This window comes from Mus caroli, unplaced genomic scaffold, assembly GCF_978045245.1.
Source record: "Mus caroli unplaced genomic scaffold, Mus_caroli_1 scaffold_1, whole genome shotgun sequence".
Classification (NCBI taxonomy): Eukaryota; Metazoa; Chordata; class Mammalia; order Rodentia; family Muridae; genus Mus; species Mus caroli.
Window position 1 is genome coordinate 179,224,869 of NW_028227256.1, and position 23,489 is coordinate 179,248,357.

The 23,489-nt window shown below is 44.9% G+C and overlaps 1 protein-coding gene across 1 annotated transcript in view; it reads left to right on the forward strand.

The window, feature by feature from the left end:
- The window catches only part of Cnih3 (cornichon family AMPA receptor auxiliary protein 3), a 119,753-nt gene that overhangs the window by 52,737 nt on the left and 43,527 nt on the right, over positions 1-23,489 (forward strand). Inside the window, exons 2-3 of the mRNA XM_021169883.3 lie at positions 7,220-7,288; positions 10,426-10,473. Coding sequence (XP_021025542.1) covers positions 7,220-7,288; positions 10,426-10,473 — 117 coding nt within the window. The remainder of the gene's footprint in view (positions 1-7,219; positions 7,289-10,425; positions 10,474-23,489) is intronic.

The window sequence follows — 23,489 nt, forward strand, 5'->3', positions numbered from 1 at the left end:
TTCTTTCTTCAGAGACTTGAAGTTTTTATTATACAGATCTTTCACTTCCTTAGTTAGAGTCACGCCAAGATATTTTATATTATTTGTGACTATTGAGAAGGGTGTTGTTTCCCTAATTTCTTTCTCAGCCTGTTTATTCTTTGTGTAGAGAAAGGCCATTGATTTGTTTGAGTTAATTTTATATCCAGCTACTTCACCGAAGCTGTTTATCAGGCTTAGGAGTTCTCTGGTGGAATTTTTAGGGTCACTTATATATACTATCATATCATCTGCAAAAAGTGATATTTTGACTTCATCTTTTCCAATTTGTATCCCTTTGATCTCCTTTTGTTGTCGAATTGCTCTGGCTAGGACTTCAAGTACAATGTTGAATAGGTATGGAGAAAGTGGACAGCCTTGTCTAGTCCCTGATTTTAGAGGGATTGCTTCAAGCTTCTCACCATTTACTTTGATGTTGGCTACTGGTTTGCTGTAGATTGCTTTTATCATGTTTAGGTATGAGCCTTGAATTCCTGATCTTTCCAAGACTTTTATCATGAATGGGTGTTGGATCTTGTCAAATGCTTTTTCCGCATCTAACGAGATGACCATGTGGTTTTTGTCTTTGAGTTTGTTTATATACTGGATTACGTTGATGGGTTTCCATATATTGAACCATCCCTGCATCCCTGGGATGAAACCTACTTGGTCAGGATGGATGATTGTTTTGATGTGTTCTTGGATTCGGTTAGCAAGAACTTTATTGAGGATTTTTGCATCAATATTCATAAGGGATATTGGTCTGAAGTTTTCTATCTTTGTTGGGTCTTTTTGTGGTTTAGGTATCAGAGTAATTGTGGCTTCATAGAATGAGTTGGGTAGAGTACCTTCTGTTTCTATTTTGTGGAATAGTTTGTGAAGAACTGGGATTAGATCTTCTTTGAAGGTCTGATAGAACTCTGCACTAAACCCATCTGGTCCTGGGCTTTCTTTAGTTGGGAGACTATTAATGACTGCTTCTATTTCTTTGGGGGATATAGGGCTGTTTAGATCATTAACCTGATCTTGATTCAACTTTGGTACCTGGTATCTGTCTAGGAACTTCTCCATTTCATCCAGGTTCTCCAGTTTTGTTGAGTATAGCCTTTGGTAGAAGGATCTGATGGTGTTTTGGATGTCTTCAGGATCTGTTGTTATGTCTCCTTTTTCATTTCTGATTTTGTTAATTAGGATGCTTTCCCTGTGCCCTCTAGTGAGTCTGGCTAAGGGTTTATCTATCTTTTTGATTTTCTCAAAGAACCAGCTCCTTGATTGGTTGATTCTTTGAATAGTTCTTCTTGTTTCCACTTGGTTGATTTCGCCCCTGAGTTTGATTATTTCCTGCCGTCTACTCCTCTTGGGTGAATTTGCTTCCTTTCGTTCTAGAGCTTTTAGGTGTGTTGTCAAGCTGCTAATGTGTGCTCTCTCTAGTTTCTTTTTGGAGGCACTCAGAGCTATGAGTTTTCCTCTTAGAAATGCTTTCATTGTGTCCCATAAGTTTGGGTATGTTGTGGCTTCATTTTCATTGAACTCTAAAAAGTCCTTAATTTCTTTCTTTATTCCTTCCTTGACCAAGGTATCATTGAGAAGAGTGTTGTTCAGTTTCCACGTGAAGGTTGGCTTTCTATTATTTATTTTGTTATTGAAGATCAGCCTTAGTCCATGGTGATCTGATAGGATGCATGGGACAATTTCAATATTTTTGTATCTGTTGAGGCCTGTTTTGTGACCAATTATGTGGTCAATTTTGGAGAAGGTACCATGAGGTGCTGAGAAGAAGGTATATCCTTTTGTTTTAGGATAGAATGTTCTGTAGATATCTACCAGATCCATTTGATTCATAATTTCTCTTAGTTTCACTGTGTCCCTGTTTAGTTTCTGTTTCCATGATCTGTACATTGGTGAAAGTGGTGTGTTGAAGTCTCCCACTATTATTGTATGAGGTGCAATGTGTGCTTTGAGATTTACTAAAGTTTCTTTAATGAATGTGGCTGCCTTTGTATTTGGAGCATAGATATTCAGGATTGATAGTTCCTCTTGGAGGATTTTACCTTTGATGAGTATGAAGTGTCCCTCCCTGTCTTTTTTAATGACTTTGGGTTTGAAGTCAATCTTATCAGATATTAGAATGGCTACTCCAGCTTGTTTCTTCATACCATTTGCTTGGAAAATTGTTTTCCAGCCTTTCATTCTGAGGTAGTGTCTATCTTTTTCTCTGAGATGAGTTTCCTGTAAGCAGCAAAATGTTGGGTCTTGTTTGTGTAGCCAGTTTGTTAGTCTATGTCTTTTTATCGGGGAGTTGAGTCCATTGATATTAAGAGATATTAAGGAAAAATAATTGTTGTTTCCTGTTATTTTTGTTGTTAAAGTTGGCATTCTGTTCTTGTGGCTGTCTTCTTTTAGGTTTGTTGAGGGATTACCTTCTTGTTGTTTCTAGGGCTTGGTTCCTGTCCTTGTATTGGTTTTTTTCTGTTATTATCCTTTGAAGGGCTGGATTCGTGGAGAGATAATGTGTGAATTTGGTTTTGTCGTGGAATGCTTTGGTTTCTCCATCTATGTTAATTGAGAGTTTGGCTGGGTATAGTAGCCTGGGCTGGAATTTGTGTTCTTTTAGTGTCTGTATAACATCCGTCCAGGATCTTCTGGCTTTCATAGTCTCTGGTGAAAAATCTGGTGTAATTCTGATAGGCTTGCCTTTATATGTTACTTGGCCTTTTTCTCTTACTGCTTTTAGTATTCTATCTTTATTTAGAGCATTTGTTGCTCTGATTATTATGTGTCGGGAGGTATTTCTTTTCTGGTCCAGTCTATTTGGAGTTCTGTAGGCTTCTTGTATGTTCATGGGCATCTCTTTCTTTAGATTTGGGAAGTTTTCTTCTATAATTTTGTTGAAGATGTTTGCTGGTCCTTTGAGTTGAAAATCTTCATTCTCATCCACTCCTATTATCCGTAGGTTTGGTCTCCTCATTGTGTCCTGTATTTCTTGGATGTTTTGAGTTAGGATCTTTTTGCATTTTACATTTTCCTTGATTGTTGTGCCGATGTTCTCTATGGAATCTTCTGCACCTGAGATTCTCTCTTCCATCTCTTGTATTCTGTTGCTGATGCTGGTATCTATGGTTCCAGATTTCTTTCCTAGGGTTTCTATCTCCAGTGTTGCCTCATTTTGGGTTTTCTTTATTGTGTCTACTTCCCTTTTTAGGTCTATTATGGTTTTGTTCATTTCCATCATCTGTTTGGATGTGTTTTCCTGTTTTTCTGTAAGGACTTCTACCTGTTTGATTATGTTATCCTGTTTTTCTTTAAGGATTTGTAACTCTTTAGCAGTGTTCTCCTGCAATTCTTTAAGGGATTTTTGTGCTTCCTCTTTACTGTCTTCTACCTGTTTACCAGTGTTCCTTTGTATTTCTTTAAGTGTGTTATTAAAGTCCTTCTTGAAGTCCTCTACCATCATCATGAGATATGCTTTTAGATCCGTGTCTAGCTTTTCCGGTGTGTTGGGGTGCCCTGGACTGGGCGAAGTGGGAGTGCTGGGTTCTGATGATGGTGAGTGGTCTTGGTTTCTGTTAGTAAGATTATTACGTTTACCTTTCGCCATCTGGTAATCTCTGGGGTTAGTTGTTGTCGTTGTCACTGTTTAAAGATTGGAGCAGAAGCTGTGTTCCACTCACCATCAGTCTCAAAATCCTGTGGCGGGGTCGTGGGTAGCTGGCGGTACCCCGGTGCTGGTCCAGCCGGAAGAGGCCTGTGGTCCTACTCAGGCCGGTTTTCTGCTTCCCTAACTAATGCAGTCTGAGGTCCCGCGCGCAATTGGATTGGAGCAGAAGCTGTGTTCCACTCACCAGAAGTCTTAAGATCTTGTGGTGGGTGTTGTGGGTAGCTGGCGAGTGTCAGCCGACCCTGTGCCTTAGCTACTCCGGTGCTTTTCTGACCGGAAGAGGCTTGTGGCCCTACTCAGGCCGGATTTCTGCCTCCCCAACCAAAGCAGTCTCAGGTCCTGCGTGATTGGACTGGAGCAGAAGCTGTGTTCCACTCACCAGCAGTCTCAAAATCCTGTGGCCGGGGTCGTGGGTAGCTGGCGGGTGTCAGCTTACCCTGCGCTCTAGCTACCCAGGTGCTGGTCAGGCCGGATGAGGCCTGTGGCCCTACTCAGGCCGGTTTCTGTTTCCCTAACTAATGCAGTCTCAGGTCACTCGCGCAATTGGATTGGAGCAGAAGCTGTGTTCCACTCACCAGAAGTCTTAAGATCCTGTGGCGGGTGTTGTGGGTAGCTGGTGAGTGTCAGCCGACCCTGCGCCCTCGCTACCCCGGTGCTTTTCTGACCGGAAGAGGCTTGTGGCCCTACTCAGGCCGGATCTGCCTCCCCAACCAAAGCAGTCTCAGGTCCCGGGTGATTGGACTGGAGCAGAAGCTGTGTTCCACTCACCAGCAGTCTCAAAATCCTGTGGCGGGGGTCGTGGGTTGCTGGCGGGTGTCTCTTTCTTTCTTTCTTTCTTTCTTTCTTTCTTTCTTTCTTTCTTTCTTTCTTTCTTTCTTTCTTTCTTTCTTTCTTCCTTCCTTCCTTCCTTCCTTCCTTCCTTCCTTCCTTTCTTTCTTTCTTTCTTTCTTTCTTTCTTTCTTTCTTCTGAGACAGGGTTTCTCTGTATAGCCCTGGCTGTCCTGGAACTCATTCTGTAGACCAGGCTGGCCTCGAACTCAGAAATCTACCTGCCTCTGCCTCCCAAGTGCTGGGATTAAAGGCATGTGCCACCACGCCCGGCTATTGTTTCTTTTTATTTATTTACATTTCAAATGTTATCCCCCTTTCCAGTTTCCCCTCAGCAACGCCCCCATTCTATCCCCCTCCTCCCTCCTGCTTCTACAAGGGTGTTCCCCCACCCACCCACCAACTCCTGCCTCACTGCCCTAGCATTCCCCTGCACTGGGGTTTCGAGTCTTCACAGGACCAAGGGCCTCCCCTCCCCTTGATTCCAGATAAGGCCAGATTGAATTTTAAACAGTACAATTTTAATGGAAGTATTAGCCTCATGTGGGCAGTGGCTGTTGTATGGGATATCAACCATGCAGAGGACAAATACAAGAATAGACCAGAGACCAGCTATTTTCTCTAAAAAATCATGTTAGTGGTTATATTTGTCTCAGGCCTGCCTCAGAGTCTTCAAAAGCAGTATATACAAAGAGAGGAATGAACAGGACCAAGCACCAATAAAACTCTATCCACGGACACCAAGATTTGAATTCAGCTTTTTTTATTACTATTAACATGTTGCAAAAACATTATTTTCCTCTGGATGATATTTTTCAACTCTTTAAAAAAATATGAGATTTGCTCGTAGCCCACGGGTTATAAGAGAGTAGGTAGAGGGCCAGCCTGTCCTGCAGGCTGTAGTTCACTGCACTGACCTTGGCTGTGGGTGGATGCTTTAGGGAGAATCAGAGGTCAGGTTAGTGAAGATGCTGCTCAGCTTGAGGGAGCGAGCAGCAGAATGATCGTCCTGGCTAGATAACCAACTGTCCATCAAAGGTGGTGTGGTAGTGTCCTCTTAGAACAAGCTATGCTGGGATGTTCTCTAATCCCGCGGACATGGAGAAGTTAGGGGGACTTACGGAGGCTGTAAACACACCATTTTCCAGGTTATAGTCACTCACCCTCACTTGGTTCTCAGTCCCAGCCACATGGGGCTCCGGGCACTAAGCTGCTTTCCTCGCCTCACTATTTCTGCGACATATTCAGGGTTCCCTGTTAGTGGAGGCCATGTTCGTTTATGACCAGTAGTCATATTTTTCCTTATTGTGACAAAACACTTGGGGTGAACAGCTTATAAGGAGGAAAGTTTTGTGTCACCCCATGGTGTCCTCAAACGCTTCAGCCCATGATTTCTTGGCCTCATTGTTTTGAGCCTGTGGCCAGGCAGAGCATCACGGAAGGACCGCCATGTGACAGAGGAGACCTGTTCACCTCTTCACTGTGAAGTGGTCAGCGAGGAAACCAAACCAAAACCAAAACAACCTAATAAAACCAAAAAGATCTAACTCCACTATGCTCCAACGCTTTAAGGTCTTTACTGCCCGGTCTAGCAATGGTTGGGGGAGTGCTTGCCTGCCATGGAGCTCTGGGTTACCACCGTGTGAATGGACCGGGGTCGTACATGCCTGTAAAACTCAGCACTTAGGAGATGGAGGCAGGAGAACCAGGAGTTCAAGATCATCTTCAGGTACATAGTAAGTTCAAAGCCAGCCCAAGGATACACGGACCCCTGTCTCAAAAATCCAAACAAACAAACAAACAACCTCCAACCAACTAAAGCACCCACCCACCCAAACAAACAAACAAACAAACAAACTCAAAACCATGAGTTAAGCCCTTTAACGCATGAGCCTCAGATCTCAAGATCCAAACTATCGTCGTGAGGAGACTTTACTGAGTACACCCAAAGCCTTCCCTCAAAGAGAGGAGAGTCCCAGGGTCAAACCCCTCTGTGTTCTGCCTCTTAGTCTCCTGTAGCAGCCAGGGCAGCCAGGTGAGAAGGAGGCTTCTGAGCCTGCACCCTCATTTGGTTCCTTCTGTGGATGGGACACACCTCGCCCTGTGATTGCAGAAAGTCTCCCCCCTCTTCTCCTTCTCTGACCAGTAGGGAACCCTAGCGCCCCAGGGGGCTTGGAGTCTATATCCAGAGGAGCCTCTAGGGTCTGTTGTACTAGCCATGGCCCGTCTGGGGGCTGCTGACCGAGGCTTTGGACGTCCAGAGGTGTTTCTCACTGTGACGACTCGGCATCCCTTTCTTCCCCCCTTTCCCTCTAATTTCTATTTTCTTACAGTCGCTATCTCTGCCAAATATGAATGAAAGTATTGGTTAGAGGTTTTACATTTTTATCCCTTTACCAAACTTGGGTCCATCAGATGGTTTCTTTACATCTTTGAATAGACTGCATAAGGAATAGAAAAATGTTAAAAAAGAAAAAAAAAGAAAAAGGAAAAGAGTTCTCTGGGAAGTTTCAATGCAAACATCATAGACAGAGACAATGAACCCATGTATCCATTGGCCGTTGTGACAGCAGCTGGCCCCTGGCCAGCATTGTGTGGCCAGTCTCCTCCCTGTCCTTTCCTCCTGTGGTGTCTGGGGGTAGAGCTGCAGGAAGGATTTGGTGGCCACACTCACCGCATGTGCACAGGATCCTGACTGTGTGCGCTCTGTTTCAGATCATCGCCTTTGATGAGCTAAGAACGGATTTCAAGAGTCCCATAGACCAGTGCAACCCGGTTCATGCGGTAAGTGGCAGCGCTGGGGGTGTGCAGGCAATGTCCCCATAAGTCACCCAGCTTGTGAAGGACAGAGGAGGTTTTAAAGAGCAGAGAACATACTGTCCAGGTCCCGCTTCTAGTCCTTGCTGACAGTTGTTACCGAGTCTTCTTGCTGAGGTCAGCTGAGCTCTTACAATATATCACCAGTCAAGTGTGGTGGTTCCTGTAGCCCAGGGGAGGGATCTGCTGCACTGTAGGGCTGAGTCCTCAAACCCTGGTGCCAGTGACTTTTGGTTCCATATCTGTCACCATGGACAAAGGCCCTGTGTTGGCCAGCATATCTATAGGGTGTGCAAGTGCCATGTATGGACCTCTTGTTCTGTAGGTGTTGGTCAGTGGTTGGGTTTCTCATGGAGAGTAGGTGGATAGATGAAGTGCCAGGAACAGCCCCATTATCTAGTGGGCTTTCATCTCTGGTGCCTGCAGCTTGGGGTCAGCTTGTTGTACATCAGGGATTCGGATGCAGCCTGGTTGATGAGCTCTGGGTTCAGTTTCTGGATGTCTGGTCTAGAACCCAGCTCTGCCTATCTCCAAAGCCCGCTTCCTGACTTTAGCTCAAGCTGGTTCTTGAAAAGACCTGGGTTTATGATACCTAAGCCCCCCTTTGGCACAGCAGCCTTTGATTCTATAAAGTAGAGCCAAACTCTTTCAAAGTCAGCTATAAAAAGCAAACTGGGTTAGTTGAAAGTACCCCTAAGAACCGCTTGAAAGTTTAGTGTTTTTCATAAAAGTTGTAATTTTTAAAACCCGTTTTATTCTCCTCTACCAGCCTTACCATCCACCTGTGATAACTTGGCTTTGCCAGGCCTAAATGGTTTTGCCCAGAGGCTCAGATCTTTCTGGACACTGAGTTTGGCACTAACAGCACACACCTGCTCATCAGTACCCATCGGTGCTCAGAGTGGCTGGAAGCCAAGTGTGCTCACTTCTGAGTGCCAGGAAGTCAGGAGCCCGAGCCCGCTCCTCCAGCTTGTCTAGAGATTTCTGGTAGGATTCCTGAGCAGAATGAAGTAAATCTTAGCCAGCCCCTGTTCCCACTGTGCCAGGCCCATGCCAGGTAGGAGGCACCCGGTGAGACCTGGTGATGCTTTAGCGGAATCTGGTTTTGGCTTATCATGGCAAGTCCCTTATTTAGGTGTCAGGTTAGGACTTGTGTACCCCCTCCCCCCGCCCTCCACTGATAGAGCAGGGGCAGGTGCTTCTGGGGAGAACTGTGCAGAAGCAGCAGTCACTAGGTAGCATTCAGAACTACTTGATGGAAGCAGAAATGGATACTGAAGGGTGAAGGCATGGGCCTCTCTCCACGTCTCTTCCTGTGATGTTGAGATGATGCCCAAGCCTTTGCATACACTTGAGACAGATGCTATACAACTGAACTACATTCAGCTCTCTCTCTCTCTCTCTCTCTCTCTCTCTCTCTCTCTCTCTCTCTCTCTCTCTCTCCTGCCCCCTCTGTATGTGTGTGTGTGTGTGTTAGTTATGGAGTGAGATCTTTGTGCATGCCAGGGAAACCCTCTACCACTGAGCTCCATTTAGAGTTAAGATGCTCTAACACTTCACGTACTGATAAAACGTTTGGTGGGGCTCTTCCAGGGGTGGGAGGGTTCCCTTTCTATCTTCCACCCACCCTGGGGAGTCTCTGTCACAGAGACGGACAATGTTTTCCCGCAAAGCTCTGGCTTGCAGGAGTGTATGGGTGTCTTATGTCACATGTGCATCTGTATGAACTCTGTCACATGTGTAACTTGTCTTCCCTGGATACTAACTCATCCTGATGTGGCTCCTTCCTCTGGACTGCTGGGCTGCACAGAGATCACCATATTTATGATTCAATTAGAGAAACTGAAGTGTCCCAGCCATCTGCCCCACCATTCCTCCCGCCCCAACTCCCAAGTCCACAAGGAAACTCATTACCATTATGTCGACAGCAAATCACTTCAGTAATGAAGCACCAGAGATACCACAGCTGTGTTCAGCATGGCTTGGAAATCTTGACAGTTACAGCAGAGAGAGAGGAAGCGGGGGCATTTAACGTCTGCTGTGGGCAGCATCCTCTGTCCGGCTTCCTAACCTCTTTCCCTCTTTGCCAGTCTTTGGAGACAGATGGACTTCTAGAAAAGTCCTAGCCCAGGACAGAGTTGGGAGCTGACTCCAGGGAAGGCTTCTTCCTCCAAGCACACTCCCATAGAAAAGGCAAAGCAAGGCAGCAGCCACTAACGAGGATGCAAGTGTGCTGGTCCTGGAGATCCAGGGAGGTGTCTGGGCCTGAGTCACCCAATGAACATATGGTGGCCACTCTGCAGCCAGGCCACCTGCTGTGCATGTGTGGAGACTTCCACTCTAGGAAGGTGAATGCTGAACGGGGAAGGAAGAATGTATGCTTTTTGCCGGGAGTGTTTTCTTAAAAAAAAAGAAAAAAAGAAAAAAAAGGTGCAGCATGTGTGTGCATGCTCATGTGTGTACACACGTGTGCATCAGCTAGAGCTTGACGCCATGTGTCTTCACCGACTGTTCTGCACGGGTTTTGCTTGTTTCTTTTAGCTTTTGTCTTTTAAGGCTGGTTCTTTTGCACGAATGGAAAGACAGGTTGGTGGTTCCAACTCTGGACTGCTCTCAGAGAGGACCCAAGTTTGGTTCCTAGCACCCACATAGGTTATAACTCTAGGTACAGGGAATCTGATGCCCTCTGCTGGGTTCTGTGGATACCTACACCCATGTCCACATACCATACCTGGACACACATATATATACACAATTAAAATCATCATCATCATCATGATAGAAGACAGGGTCTTTCACGGAAGTCTTGGATTTGCCGAGACTGGCTGGTAAGCAAGCCCCAGGCATCCTCATGTCCCTAGCACTCAGACTACCAATGTCACTACTCTGGGCTCATTGTGTGGGTTCTGGGATCTGAACTCAGGTCCCCTTGACTGCAAGTGGCCCCTGAGGAGGTAGATGCGAGGCATTCAGACTGGGAAGAGCCACTGGGTGGGTGTCCCTGGCACATGCCCCGGCTTCCTCTGCTCGGGTGACTTCCATGCTTCTTGCGCTCCCAGCCCACCCTTAACCTCCTCTCTCCTTTCTTTCCTGTGCATCCCCAGAGGGAACGGCTGAGGAACATCGAACGCATCTGCTTCCTTCTGAGAAAGGTCAGAGGGGTCCCCCAGGTGGACGGAGGAAGGGTCGCAGAGAAAGGGGTCAGCAGGTGAACGGCAGCAGGGAGGGCAAGGTGGGAACAGGTCTCCGTTCTTTGGAAACCTTCAGAGGCAAGAGGAACTAATTGCAGGAGGTAGCCTTCAGTCGAGTGACAGAAGACACTGGGTATGACCAAAGGCTCTCTGGTGGGACTTGCAGAGTTTCTCTTTTCCATACGATGATGATTGGCATTCACAGCTCCCGTCTCCTCCCAGTCTCTGTTCCTGTCTGTGTTGGGCTCAGGATTTTAATGACACCTCCTGACATAAGGACGTTTTTAACTAAATGCTGAGTGTCCTGAGGGTTGAGCATGTCACTCAACCTTGCAGTTTGGCCATTCAGCAGGAATACCACAGCTGCCCTAAGGCTCCTTTTAAGAGCACAAAGGTGTGCATGCCACTCCCTGAGGTGGGCGTTTGCCACTGTCTGTTCAGCCTCTGTCCTTCCATCAGGAAAGCTAGTCAGCAAAGCTTAGAGAACAGAGACTTGGGGGTGAAACCAGCAAGGTGAACAGCCTTGAACTGATGGCTATCCCTGACTTCAGTACAGAGTGGAGGATGCAGGCCACAGGAACCTGACCTCAGTACAGAGTGGAGGCCACAGGCCACAGGGAAGCCATCTGTCTGCCCAAATGCAGCTTTCTGCCTAAACCGAGCACCCCACAACGCTGTGAGAAAGGAGAGAGTTTTATGAAGTTTTAAAGTCCTCTTCTGTATTTTGCTGGAGAGAGTCTGATCGAGAAGCCAATCATTTCTCTAGCTAATTACTCGCCCCTTTAATGTTTTCTGAGAAACCCCGTTTGTTAGAATTCCACATCTTACTTGTCTCAGCAGGGATGCGTGCTCAGATAAGAGCATGCACTCGATAATATTAGTGATCCAAGGAATAAAGAATAATTTAGAAAATAGCATATAATTTGCATCAAGATATGCAAATGACTTTGTAGATACCATCGCAGACACCAGCAGCACACTCTGGTCACCAATTCCGTATCTCTGGTTTGTTCTTTAAGATAATGCCACTGGCCAGAAAAATCGAACTGTTGTTTCCCAGGCTCCAAGTTGCTGCCCTCTCATCCTGAGCATATCATACTGTGTTCTCTGGCAGGGGATCATCCATATTCATGATTCTTAGCCTTAATCTACCTTATACTGCCTGATCACAGACTGATCACCAGAGGAAATGGCTGGCCCTTGCCCCTGTGAAGGTCCCACTGCCTACAGTCTTAAAGCCGGCTTTTCCAAGGTCAAAGGGAACCTGTGAAGTAAACTGTACACGAATTAGCTTTGACATATGCAAATTTGCATCTGGCCAATTGTGATTTGCATATGCCCCTCTAAGCAGTAGACATATTGTGTTAAAGCAGTGTTTTAATCAGGGACGATTATTGTATTCCAAGAGCCTTTCCCCTTTCTCCTTCCTTTCTGGCTGCTGCTTCCGATGCTAGTTAGACACAATTGTTGCTCACTCTGCTGAGCAGTGTGAGGGAAGACAGTGTAAGATAGACATCAGAGGGCACGGACAGCGAGCTGAACGACTCAGGCACTGTAGCTGTTCAATATCATCCCCTGTAGCCTCATGGCTCCCTGGCTGTGCAGTGGACAGCACTGCAGAGCTACCGAGGCAGAGACCAGTCAAGTGCCTACCCCTTTATTCCTTCCAGGTGTCTCCCTCCTGCTCCAGGCTCTTGCCACAAGGCTGACTTCCAGCTTAGGATGCTACCATCCGTCCTTTGCCCCTGGGTCTGGTTGCTCTGGTAATGGTACCCAAAACCATTTTCACTGATGTTAGGTGAACTTGATGTCTATGAGTGTAATTTTGAGTTGTTGAGACTTCTGCATCTGGCCATTGGGCACTTGCTAGAGCTCACATGTTCTTTAGCTTAACTTGGTAACTCCATAGGCTATTCTCACAGATGCGCTTAGGTGTACTCCCCATGCGGTCTCTCTCTGCTACTTGAATGCCAGCTCTGGAAGGTCGTGATGCTGAGCTGACTGTTAGATGCAGTCACAGTGAGTGAAAAGCAGCATGTGAGCTGCTCCCTCTGTGTTTGTGATGTGAGTTAATAATAGCTATTCTGGCCTCTCTTGTTAGGAGTACTGCCATAGTCTTCATTTTGGGGGTGCCAGAACATTTAATCCATCTCTTTCATGACAGGGTCTCATGCAGCTTAGGCTGGTCTTGAACTCATGATGTAGCAAAGGCTGGCCGTGAGCCCCTCATCCTCCTGCCTCTAGATTGCTGCTTCTGAGATTACAGGTATGTGCCACCGTGCTCAGCTTGCCTGTATTTTAAAATAACTGCTAACCCCATGTCATACTCATTTTCGACTCAGAGGATTCAGAGCCTAACCCTAACCCTAACCCTAACTGTAACCCTAACCCTAACCCTAACCCTCTGTGTTCATATCCCCATGCTCTCTGAAGTCATCATTTAGCTCCACACTCAAGTGTCTGCTCCTAGTCAGTTCCAGGTTCTTTAGGAGTAAAGAACTGTGGTTGTCTTCGTCACGGCTCTATTGCTGTAAAGAGACTCCATGACCAAGACAACTCTTACGAGAGAAAGCATTTAACTGGATGCTCGCTTACAGTTTCAGGGGCTTAGTTCATTACCAAGGCAGGGAGTATGGCAGCATGCAGGCAGATGCTGGGGCTGTAGTTGAGAACTGCATCCTGATCTGTAGGCAGAGGGAGAGTGCCAAAGCCCACCCCAGTGATACACTCCCTCCAACAAACCACACCCACTCCAACAAGGCCACACCCACTCCGACAATGCAACATCTTCTTTTTTTTTTATGTTTTTTATTTTTTATTTATTTTTTAATATTTTTATTACATATTTTCCTCAATTACATTTCCAATACTATCCCAAAAGTCCCCCATAGCGCCCCCCACTTCCCTACCGACCCATTCCCATTCTTTTGGCCCTGGCATTCCCCTATATTGGGGCATATAAAGTTTGCAAGTCCAATGGGCCTCTCTTTCCATTGATGGCCGACTAGGCCATCTTTCAATACATATGCAGCTAGAGACAAGAGCTCCAGGGTTCTGGTTAGTACATCATGTTGTTCAAACAATAGGGTTGCAGATCCCTTTAGCTCCTTGGGTACTTTCTCTAGCTTCTCCATTGGGAGCCCTGTGATACATCCAATAGCTGACTGTGAACATCCACTCCTGTGTTTGCTAGGCCCCGGCATCGTCTCACAAGAGACAGCTATATTTGGGTCCTTTCAGCAAAATCTTGCTAGTGTATGCAATGGTGTCAGCGTTTAGAAGCTGATTATGGGACGGATCCCTGGATACAGCAGTCTCTAAATGGTCCATCCTTTCATCACAGCTACGAACTTTGTCTCTGTAACTCCTTCCCTGGGTGTTTTGTTCCCAATTCTAAAAAGGTGCACAGTGTCCACACTAAGGTCTTCATTCTTCTTGAGTTTCATGCGTTTAACAAATTGTATCTTATATCTTGGGTATCCTAAGTTTTGGGCTAATATCCACTTATCAATGAATACATATTGTGTGAGTTCTTTTGTGATTGTGTTACTTCACTCAAGATGATGCCCTCCAGGTCCATCCATTTGGCTAGGAATTTCATAAATTCATTCTTTTTAATAGCTGAGTAGTACTCCATTGTGTAAATGTACCATAATTTCTGTATCCATTCCTCTGTTGAGGGACATCTGGGTTCTTTCCAGCTTCTGGCTATTATAAACAGGGCTGCTATGAACATAGTGGAGCATGTGTCCTTTTTACCGGTTAGGACATCTTCTGGATATCCAAAGATATCCAGAGGTATTGCTGGATCCTCTGGTAGTACTATGTCCAATTTTCTGAGGAACCGCCAGACTGATTTCCAGAGTGGTTGTACAAGCTTGCAATCCCACCAACAATGGAGGAGTGTTCCTCTTTCTCCACATCCTCGCCAGCATCTGCTGTCACCTGAATTTTTGATCTTAGCCATTCTGACTGGTGTGAGGTGGAATCTCAGGGTTGTTTTGATTTGCATTTCCCTGATGATTAAGGATGTTGAACATTTTTTCAGGTGCTTCTCTGCCATTCGGTATTCCTCAGGTGAGAATTCTTTGTTCAGTTCTGAGCCCCATTTTTAATGGGGTTATTTGACTTTCTGGAGTCCAATTTCTTGAGTTCTTTATATATATTGGATATTAGTCCCTTACCTGATTTAGGATAGGTGAAGATCCTTTCCCAATCTGTTGGTGGTTTTTTTGTCTTATTGATGGTGTCTTTAGCCTTGCAGAAGCTTTGTAGTTTCATGAGGTCCCACTTGTCAATTCTCGATCTTACAGCACAAGCCATTACTGTTCTATTCAGGAATTTTTCCCCTGTGCCCATATCTTCAAGGCTTTTCCCCACTTTCTCCTCTATAAGTTTCAGTGTCTCTGGTTTTATGTGAAGTTCCTTGATCCACTTAGACTTGACCTTAGTACAAGGGGATAGGAATGGATCAATTCGCATTCTTCTACATGTTAACAACCAGTTGTGCCAGCACCATTTGTTGAAAATGCTGTCTTTCTTCCACTGGATGTTTTTAGCTCCCTTGTCGAAGATCAAGTGACCATAGGTGTGTGGGTTCATTTCTGGGTCTTCAATTCTATTCCATTGGTCTATTTGTCTGTCACTATACCAGTACCATGCAGTTTTTATCACAATTGCTCTGTAGTAGAGCTTTAGGTCCGGCATGGTGATTCCACCAGAGGTTCTTTTATCCTTGAGAAGAGTTTTTGCTATCCTAGGTTTTTTGTTATTCCAGATGAATTTGCAGATTGCACTTTCTAATTCGTTGAAGAATTGATTTGGAATTTTGATGGGGATTGCATTGAATCTGTAGATTGCTTTTGGCAAGATAGCCATTTTTACAATGTTGATCCTGCCAATCCATGAGCATGGGAGATCTTTCCATCTTCTGAGATCTTCTATAATTTCTTTCTTCAGAGACTTGAAGTTTTTATTATACAGATCTTTCACTTCCTTAGTTAGAGTCACGCCAAGATATTTTATATTATTTGTGACTATTGAGAAGGGTGTTGTTTCCCTAATTTCTTTCTCAGCCTGTTTATTCTTTGTGTAGAGAAAGGCCATTGATTTGTTTGAGTTAATTTTATATCCAGCTACTTCACCGAAGCTGTTTATCAGGCTTAGGAGTTCTCTGGTGGAATTTTTAGGGTCACTTATATATACTATCATATCATCTGCAAAAAGTGATATTTTGACTTCATCTTTTCCAATTTGTATCCCTTTGATCTCCTTTTGTTGTCGAATTGCTCTGGCTAGGACTTCAAGTACAATGTTGAATAGGTATGGAGAAAGTGGACAGCCTTGTCTAGTCCCTGATTTTAGAGGGATTGCTTCAAGCTTCTCACCATTTACTTTGATGTTGGCTACTGGTTTGCTGTAGATTGCTTTTATCATGTTTAGATATGGGCCTTGAATTCCTGATCTTTCCAAGACTTTTATCATGAATGGGTGTTGGATCTTGTCAAATGCTTTTTCCGCATCTAAGGAGATGACCATGTGGTTTTTGTCTTTGAGTTTGTTTATATACTGGATTACGTTGATGGATTTCCGTATATTGAACCATCCCTGCATCCCTGGGATGAAACCTACTTGGTCAGGATGGATGATTGTTTTGATGTGTTCTTGGATTCGGTTAGCAAGAACTTTATTGAGGATTTTTGCATCAATATTCATAAGGGATATTGGTCTGAAGTTTTCTATCTTTGTTGGGTCTTTTTGTGGTTTAGGTATCAGAGTAATTGTGGCTTCATAGAATGAGTTGGGTAGAGTACCTTCTGTTTCTATTTTGTGGAATAGTTTGTGAAGAACTGGGATTAGATCTTCTTTGAAGGTCTGATAGAACTCTGCACTAAACCCATCTGGTCCTGGGCTTTCTTTAGTTGGGAGACTATTAATGACTGCTTCTATTTCTTTGGGGGATATAGGGCTGTTTAGATCATTAACCTGATCTTGATTCAACTTTGGTACCTGGTATCTGTCTAGGAACTTCTCCATTTCATCCAGGTTCTCCAGTTTTGTTGAGTATAGCCTTTGGTAGAAGGATCTGATGGTGTTTTGGATGTCTTCAGGATCTGTTGTTATGTCTCCTTTTTCATTTCTGATTTTGTTAATTAGGATGCTTTCCCTGTGCCCTCTAGTGAGTCTGGCTAAGGGTTTATCTATCTTGTTGATTTTCTCAAAGAACCAGCTCCTTGATTGGTTGATTCTTTGAATAGTTTTTCTTGTTTCCACTTGGTTGATTTCACCCCTGAGTTTGATTATTTCCTGCCGTCTACTCCTCTTGGGTGAATTTGCTTCCTTTTGTTCTAGTGCTTTTAGGTGTGTTGTCAAGCTGCTAATGTGTGCTCTCTCTAGTTTCCTTTTGGAGGCACTCAGAGCTATGAGTTTTCCTCTTAGAAATGCTTTCATTGCGTCCCATAAGTTTGGGTATGTTGTGGCTTCATTTTCATTGAACTCTAAAAAGTCCTTAATTTCTTTCTTTATTCCTTCCTTGACCAAGGTATCATTGAGAAGAGTGTTGTTCAGTTTCCACTTGAAGGTTGGCTTTCTATTATTTATTTTGTTATTGAAGATCAGCCTTAGTCCATGGTGATCTGATAGGATGCATGGGACAATTTCAATATTTTTATAACTGTTGAGGCCTGCTTTGTGACCAATTATGTGGTCAATTTTGGAGAAGGTACCATGAGGTGTGAGAAGAAGGTATATCCTTTTGTTTTAGGATAGAATGTTCTGTAGATATCTGCCAGATCCATTTGATTCATAATTTCTCTTAGTTTCACTGTGTCCCTGTTTAGTTTCTGTTTCCATGATCTGTCCATTGGTGAAAGTGGTGTGTTGAAGTCTCCCACTATTATTGTATGAGGTGCAATGTGTGCTTTGAGCTTTACTAAAGTTTCTTTAATGAATGTGGCTGCCTTTGTATTTGGAGCATAGATATTCAGGATTGATAGTTCCTCTTGGAGGATTTTACCTTTGATGAGTATGAAGTGTCCCTCCCTGTCTTTTTTAATGACTTTGGGTTGGAAGTCAATCTTATCAGATATTAGAATGGCTACTCCAGCTTGTTTCTTCATGCCATTTGCTTGGAAAATTGTTTTCCAGCCTTTCATTCTGAGGTAGTGTCTATCCTTTTCTCTGAGATGAGTTTCCTGTAAGCAGCAAAATGTTGGGTCTTGTTTGTGTAGCCAGTTTGTTAGTCTAAGTCTTTTTATCGGGGAGTTGAGTCCATTGATATTAAGAGATATTAAGGAAAAGTAATTGTTGTTTCCTGTTATTTTTGTTGTTAAAGTTGGCATTTTGTTCTTGTGGCTGTCTTCTTTTAGGTTTGTTGAGGGATTACCTTCTTGTTGTTTCTAGGGCGTGGTTCCTGTCCTTGTATTGGTTTTTTTCTGTTATTATCCTTTGAAGGGCTGGATTCATGGAGAGATAATGTGTGAATTTGGTTTTGTCGTGGAATACTTTGGTTTCTCCATCTATGTTAATTGAGAGTTTGGCTGGGTATAGTAGCCTGGGCTGGAATTTGTGTTCTTTTAGTGTCTGTATAACATCCGTCCAGGATCTTCTGGCTTTCATAGTCTCTGGTGAAAAATCTGGTGTAATTCTGATAGGCTTGCCTTTATATGTTACTTGGCCTTTTTCTCTTACTGCTTTTAGTATTCTATCTTTATTTAGAGCATTTGTTGCTCTGATTATTATGTGTCGGGAGGTATTTCTTTTCTGGTCCAGTCTATTTGGAGTTCTGTAGGCTTCTTGTATGTTCATGGGCATCTCTTTCTTTAGATTTGGGAAGTTTTCTTCTATAATTTTGTTGAAGATGTTTGCTGGTCCTTTGAGTTGAAAATCTTCATTCTCATCCACTCCTATTATCCGTAGGTTTGGTCTTCTCATTGTGTCCTGTATTTCTTGGATGTTTTGAGTTAGGATCTTTTTGCGTTTTACATTTTCCTTGATTGTTGTGCCGATGTTCTCTATGGAATCTTCTGCACCTGAGATTCTCTCTTCCATCTCTTGTATTCTGTTGCTGATGCTCGTATCTATGGTTCCAGATTTCTTTCCTAGGGTTTCTATCTCCAGTGTTGCCTCATTTTGGGTTTTCTTTATTGTGTCTACTTCCCTTTTTAGGTCTAGTATGGTTTTGTTCATTTCCATCATCTGTTTGGATGTGTTTTCCTGTTTTTCTGTAAGGACTTCTACCTGTTTGATTATGTTATCCTGTTTTTCTTTAAGGATTTGTAACTCTTTAGCAGTGTTCTCCTGCAATTCTTTAAGGGATTTTTGTGCTTCCTCTTTATTGTTTTCTGCCTGTTTAGAAGTGTTCTCCTGCATTTCTTTAAGTGTGTTATTAAAGTCCTTCTTGAAGTCCTCTATCATCATCAGGAGATATGCTTTTAAATCCGTGTCTAGCTTTTCCGGTGTGTTGGGGTGCCCTGGACTGGGCGAAGTGGGGGTGCTGGGTTCTGATGATGGTGAGTGGTCTTGGTTTCTGTTAGTAAGATTATTACGTTTACCTTTCGCCATCTGGTAATCTCTGGGGTTAGTTGTTATCGTTGTCACTGTTTAAAGATTGGAGCAGAAGCTGTGTTCCACTCACCAGCAGTCTCTAAATCCTGCGGCGGGGGTCGTGGGTAGCTGACGGTACCCCAGTGCTGGTCCAGCCGGAAGAGGCCTGTGGTCCTACTCAGGCCGTTTTTCTGCTTCCCTAACTAATGCAGTCTCTGGTCCCGCGTGCAATTGGATTGGAGCAGAAGCTGTGTTCCACTCACCAACAGTCCCAAAATCCTGCGGCGGGGGTCGTGGGTAGCTGGCGGGTGTCAGGCAACCCTGCGCTCCCGCTACCCCGGCGCTGATCCAGCCGGATGAGGCCTGTGGTCCTACTCAGGCCGGTTTCTGCTTCCCTAACTAATGCAGTCTCGGGTCCCGCGCAATTGGATTGGAGCAGAAGCTGTGCTCCACTCACCAGAAGTCTTAAGATCCTGTTGCGGGTGTTGTGGGTAGCTGGCGAGTGTCAGCAGACCCTGCGCCCCAGCTGCCCCGGTGCTTTTCTGACTGGAAGAGGGTTGTGGCCCTTCCTTATGTTTTTTAAATACAGAAGATCTAATAAAGCCACTGGAGAAAGTAAGTGACGTCACATTATCAGATTAGACTTTTCTACACTGTATTAGGAAATGTCATCCTAGATGCCTTTGGAATTGGTTAAGAATCTTCTAGTAAGAGATGCAGTTGCGGCTTCATGTTGTCCCGTGAGGCCATGCTGGACTACTAGTCTGCAGAATGACAGCAAGCTTGCGTTGTGTCAGTCACGGCGTTGTGGTGATTTGCTGTGGCAGTTTCAGAAAACACACAGCAACCCAGTGGCTTCCCAGTAGATGTAGAATGGAGACCCAGCTCCCTCCAGTCCCTCCTCACTCTGAATTCCGCAGTGCTTTCCTCAATGCCACATCTTCTAATCCTTTCAAATAGTGCCACTTCCTGGTGTTTAAGCTTTCAAATATAAGAGCTTGTAAGGAGGGGGGTGTTCTTATTCAAACTACCACAGTGGTGAAGTCAGTAAACATCCACCTTCCAATCCTGCCTGTGACCTTAGCATTTGTGTGACCTGTAGGGTATGTCTCAGGATGGCTCTTTTTTTCAAGGGGATAACACTGATGGTATGGAACAATGGGCCTCATGCATGAGAGGCAAATGCGCTACATTGAGCTACATTGAGCTACATCCACAGACCTCAGGGTGAGAAAACAATAAGAATTCATCCTCCTGGCATTATCCTGAGAATACATATTTAAATTAGATAAAGCATACATGTCGTCTATGTGTGCTCAACACCTAGCAAGTGTCATTGTTAGTGACCTGCCCCTTGCTTCTCCTAAAATCCCTATGACATTTCCATGGGTACACAGGTCGAGAGGATGCTTTGGCTGGTGGCGTTCTCCCATCTATTAGGTAAGTACCAGTGATGTATTAGAGACTAGTGGTACAGCCTGGGCCCCTCCCTCCTGTTGCTCATGTTTCCAATAGGCTGCGTTCAGATTTCCAGGCTACGAGCAATTGTTAGGGATGGTGTGAAGGCCCCGCGGTTCTAGTTAGCATCACTACCTTCTGGGAACTGTACCTTCGAAGAAATTTCTTGGAACCAACCAGCAGCCCAGAATGTGATGCCACTCAGCATCTGATTGTTGCTAAGCCACTTCCTCGGCCTTCTTGGGAGAAAGGAAGGGGTTGCAAAGTGGATCCAATTTTAGCTCTATAATTATCAGAAAATGTGTTCCTTGGGTAATAGTCTGAACTGCAGGGTGCTGGTATTGACTTGTGCTTATGATTCATGTTTTGTGGCAAAAGCCTCTGGCTCCTTGTACGGCTCTCTCTGCCCAGTATGTAGTAGGCTCTGTGGGCTGTTGTTAGCTTTGTTTGGGAGACACATCCGTGGAGGCTTTGGTGGCTGCTCCCAGGCATACATACACAGTATGCCCGCTTTTCACGAGGGGCATACTGGTGAAGGTCAGCCTGCTATATCTGTGAATTCAGAAGGGTCTCAAGGAAGGGACTTAAGTAGGAACCAAAGAGTCGGGATGTGAACAGAGAAGGCTTACTTTATCAGCAGTGATCCCCAGGCCTTGAATTTGGCAGTGCTGTGTGCTCCTTTGGCTGTTAGATGAACTTATGGCTGTGATGATTGTGTGTTTGGCCGCTCTGGCCCCGTGGAGAGTAGGGAACATGTGCCGATGGTGATGACTTAGCGATTAGTTTGGGACACCTCTGTTGCTTAACAACTCTTAGAACCTTCTTCATGTCCTCGTTTCTCCATGAGTATGTCTGGCTCCAAGGGGGGTTTTCCGGTGTTCGTGGATGGAATCAGCTCTTGAGCACAGGCAACCTCCATTTTCCTCTTGAGAATTCTCATTGGCTCATGGAGGAGTGGGTGGGGTTTTGGAGGAAGTGGAGCTGATTTCAGGGGATGATTGGTATGGGCAAATGCTCTGGATCCAATACTGGGCCAATCACAGAGGCAGGAAGACTACAGGTTCTTGGCAGAGAGAACTGCTCACCTCATGGGCTACAAAAGTAAGAGGAAGTGTAGGCTCCCTCAGTTCTCTCTGAGGAGGCACCCACAGTGACTGAAGTGCCTCCCACAGCTCCACCAGCTCCAATCGATGACACACTCAGATGACACATAGGCCCTTGGGAGATGGTAAAGATGCAAATTAGAGCACCAGGCAGTGTACACTGCACATGCATGTCCTTCATAATGGGGAAATATTTATTTATATTACTGTTATTGCTGTCTCTATATGATGTTCATGCAGTGCCACAGTGTGCCACAGTGCAGGTGTGCCACAGTGCAGGAGTGCCACAGGGCAGGAGTGCCACAGCACAGGTGTGCCACAGTGCAGGTATGCCAAGGTACAGGTGTGCCACAGTGCAGGAGTGCCACAGTATAGGTGTGCCACAGTGCAGGAGTGTCATAGAACAGGTGTGCCACAGTGCAGGTATGCCACAGCACGAGTGTGCCACAGTGCAGGTATGCCAAGGTACAGGTATGCCACAGTGCAGGAGTGCCATAGCACAGGTGTGCCACTATGCGGGTGTGTTACAGTGCAGGTGTCCCAAAATGCAGGTGTGTTACAGTGCAGGTGAGCCAAGGTGTAGATGTGCCACAGCATAGGTGTGCCAAGGTACAGGTGTGCCACGACGCAGGTGTGCCACAGCGCAGGTGTGAAAGCCAGAGAACAATGTTGTGGAGACATTCTCTCCTTCCCTATTTATGTGGTTCTGGGGATTGACCTGAGGTCATCAGGTTTGTGTGACAAGTTCAAGTTCACCCTCACCATCCTGAACATCTTTTTTTTTTTTTTTTTTTTTTTTTTTACTTTTTTTGTGCCAGAATTCACCCCATTGTCTGATCACACCAATTTTCTGATGTATGGTTTCAAAGTCTGTCCAATTTCCTTGACTAAAAAAGGTGACTAAGTAAATACTCAGTGTAATTATAGGCCAGGACCTTGAGAAAGACACAGAGCGTTTTGGTATATAATATTTCCTGTGCAGTCTCTGGTCGGGAAGGTGGGGAGGATGCCCTCCCCTCTAATTCCTGGCTTTCTCTGCTACAGGAGCTGCCTTGGCTTAGCTTCAAGCCTTTTATCTATCAATGCTGTCTTCCTGCAGGGCCCCAGGGGCTGAGGTGAGGCTGCGATGTTTTAATTGTAGGACATAAGGCAGCGAACAGGGACACATAAACTCAGAGGCTGTTATGTGGAATGCCTCAGAGCAGCCATCTGTAATGTAGATAAGATTTCCAGACCAGAAATACCCATTGCATGGGCACGTTAGGTGAAACAGTAACAATATTACTCTGCCTTTAAAGGTATTAATTCATCTAATCCCCCCAGAGAAACCTTGTGAAGTATGTGAAACTATGGGCCCACTGCACAGATAGAGAAACTGAGGCCTATGGGTCTAATAGTCCCCAAGTGAAGTCAGAAGGCAAGTCTATATGAACAGAATTCACAGTTTGATTCTCTATACTGTAGGGCAAGTCGTTGGTTTGCTTCAAAGTGTTTCCTATAAGGGCCTCCTCCCCAGCAACACAGTGCATCTCTTTTAAAGGGAAGAAACCAATCCCGAGAGCTATATGGGACCTGAAAGAAACTTCCACACACTTTGCTTCCTCTAAGGCTCCGATCTAATTCCATTTAGCTTCATGGTGGGATAGCTCACCCTGAAGGGAATGCTTGAAGACAAGTAAAAATATCCCGGAACAAAGCTTGCACCGTGCCTCATGGATAATTTATTTTCAGGCACTCTCTGTGGCAAACTCCCTGTTAGTCAGAGGGAGAGATGGAACATTTTACTCACCAGTAAACAGTGCTCTCGCGAGATCCCTAAACCGGAAGGTGGAGACACAAGAACTGGGCCTGTCTTTACCTCAGCCCCCACCC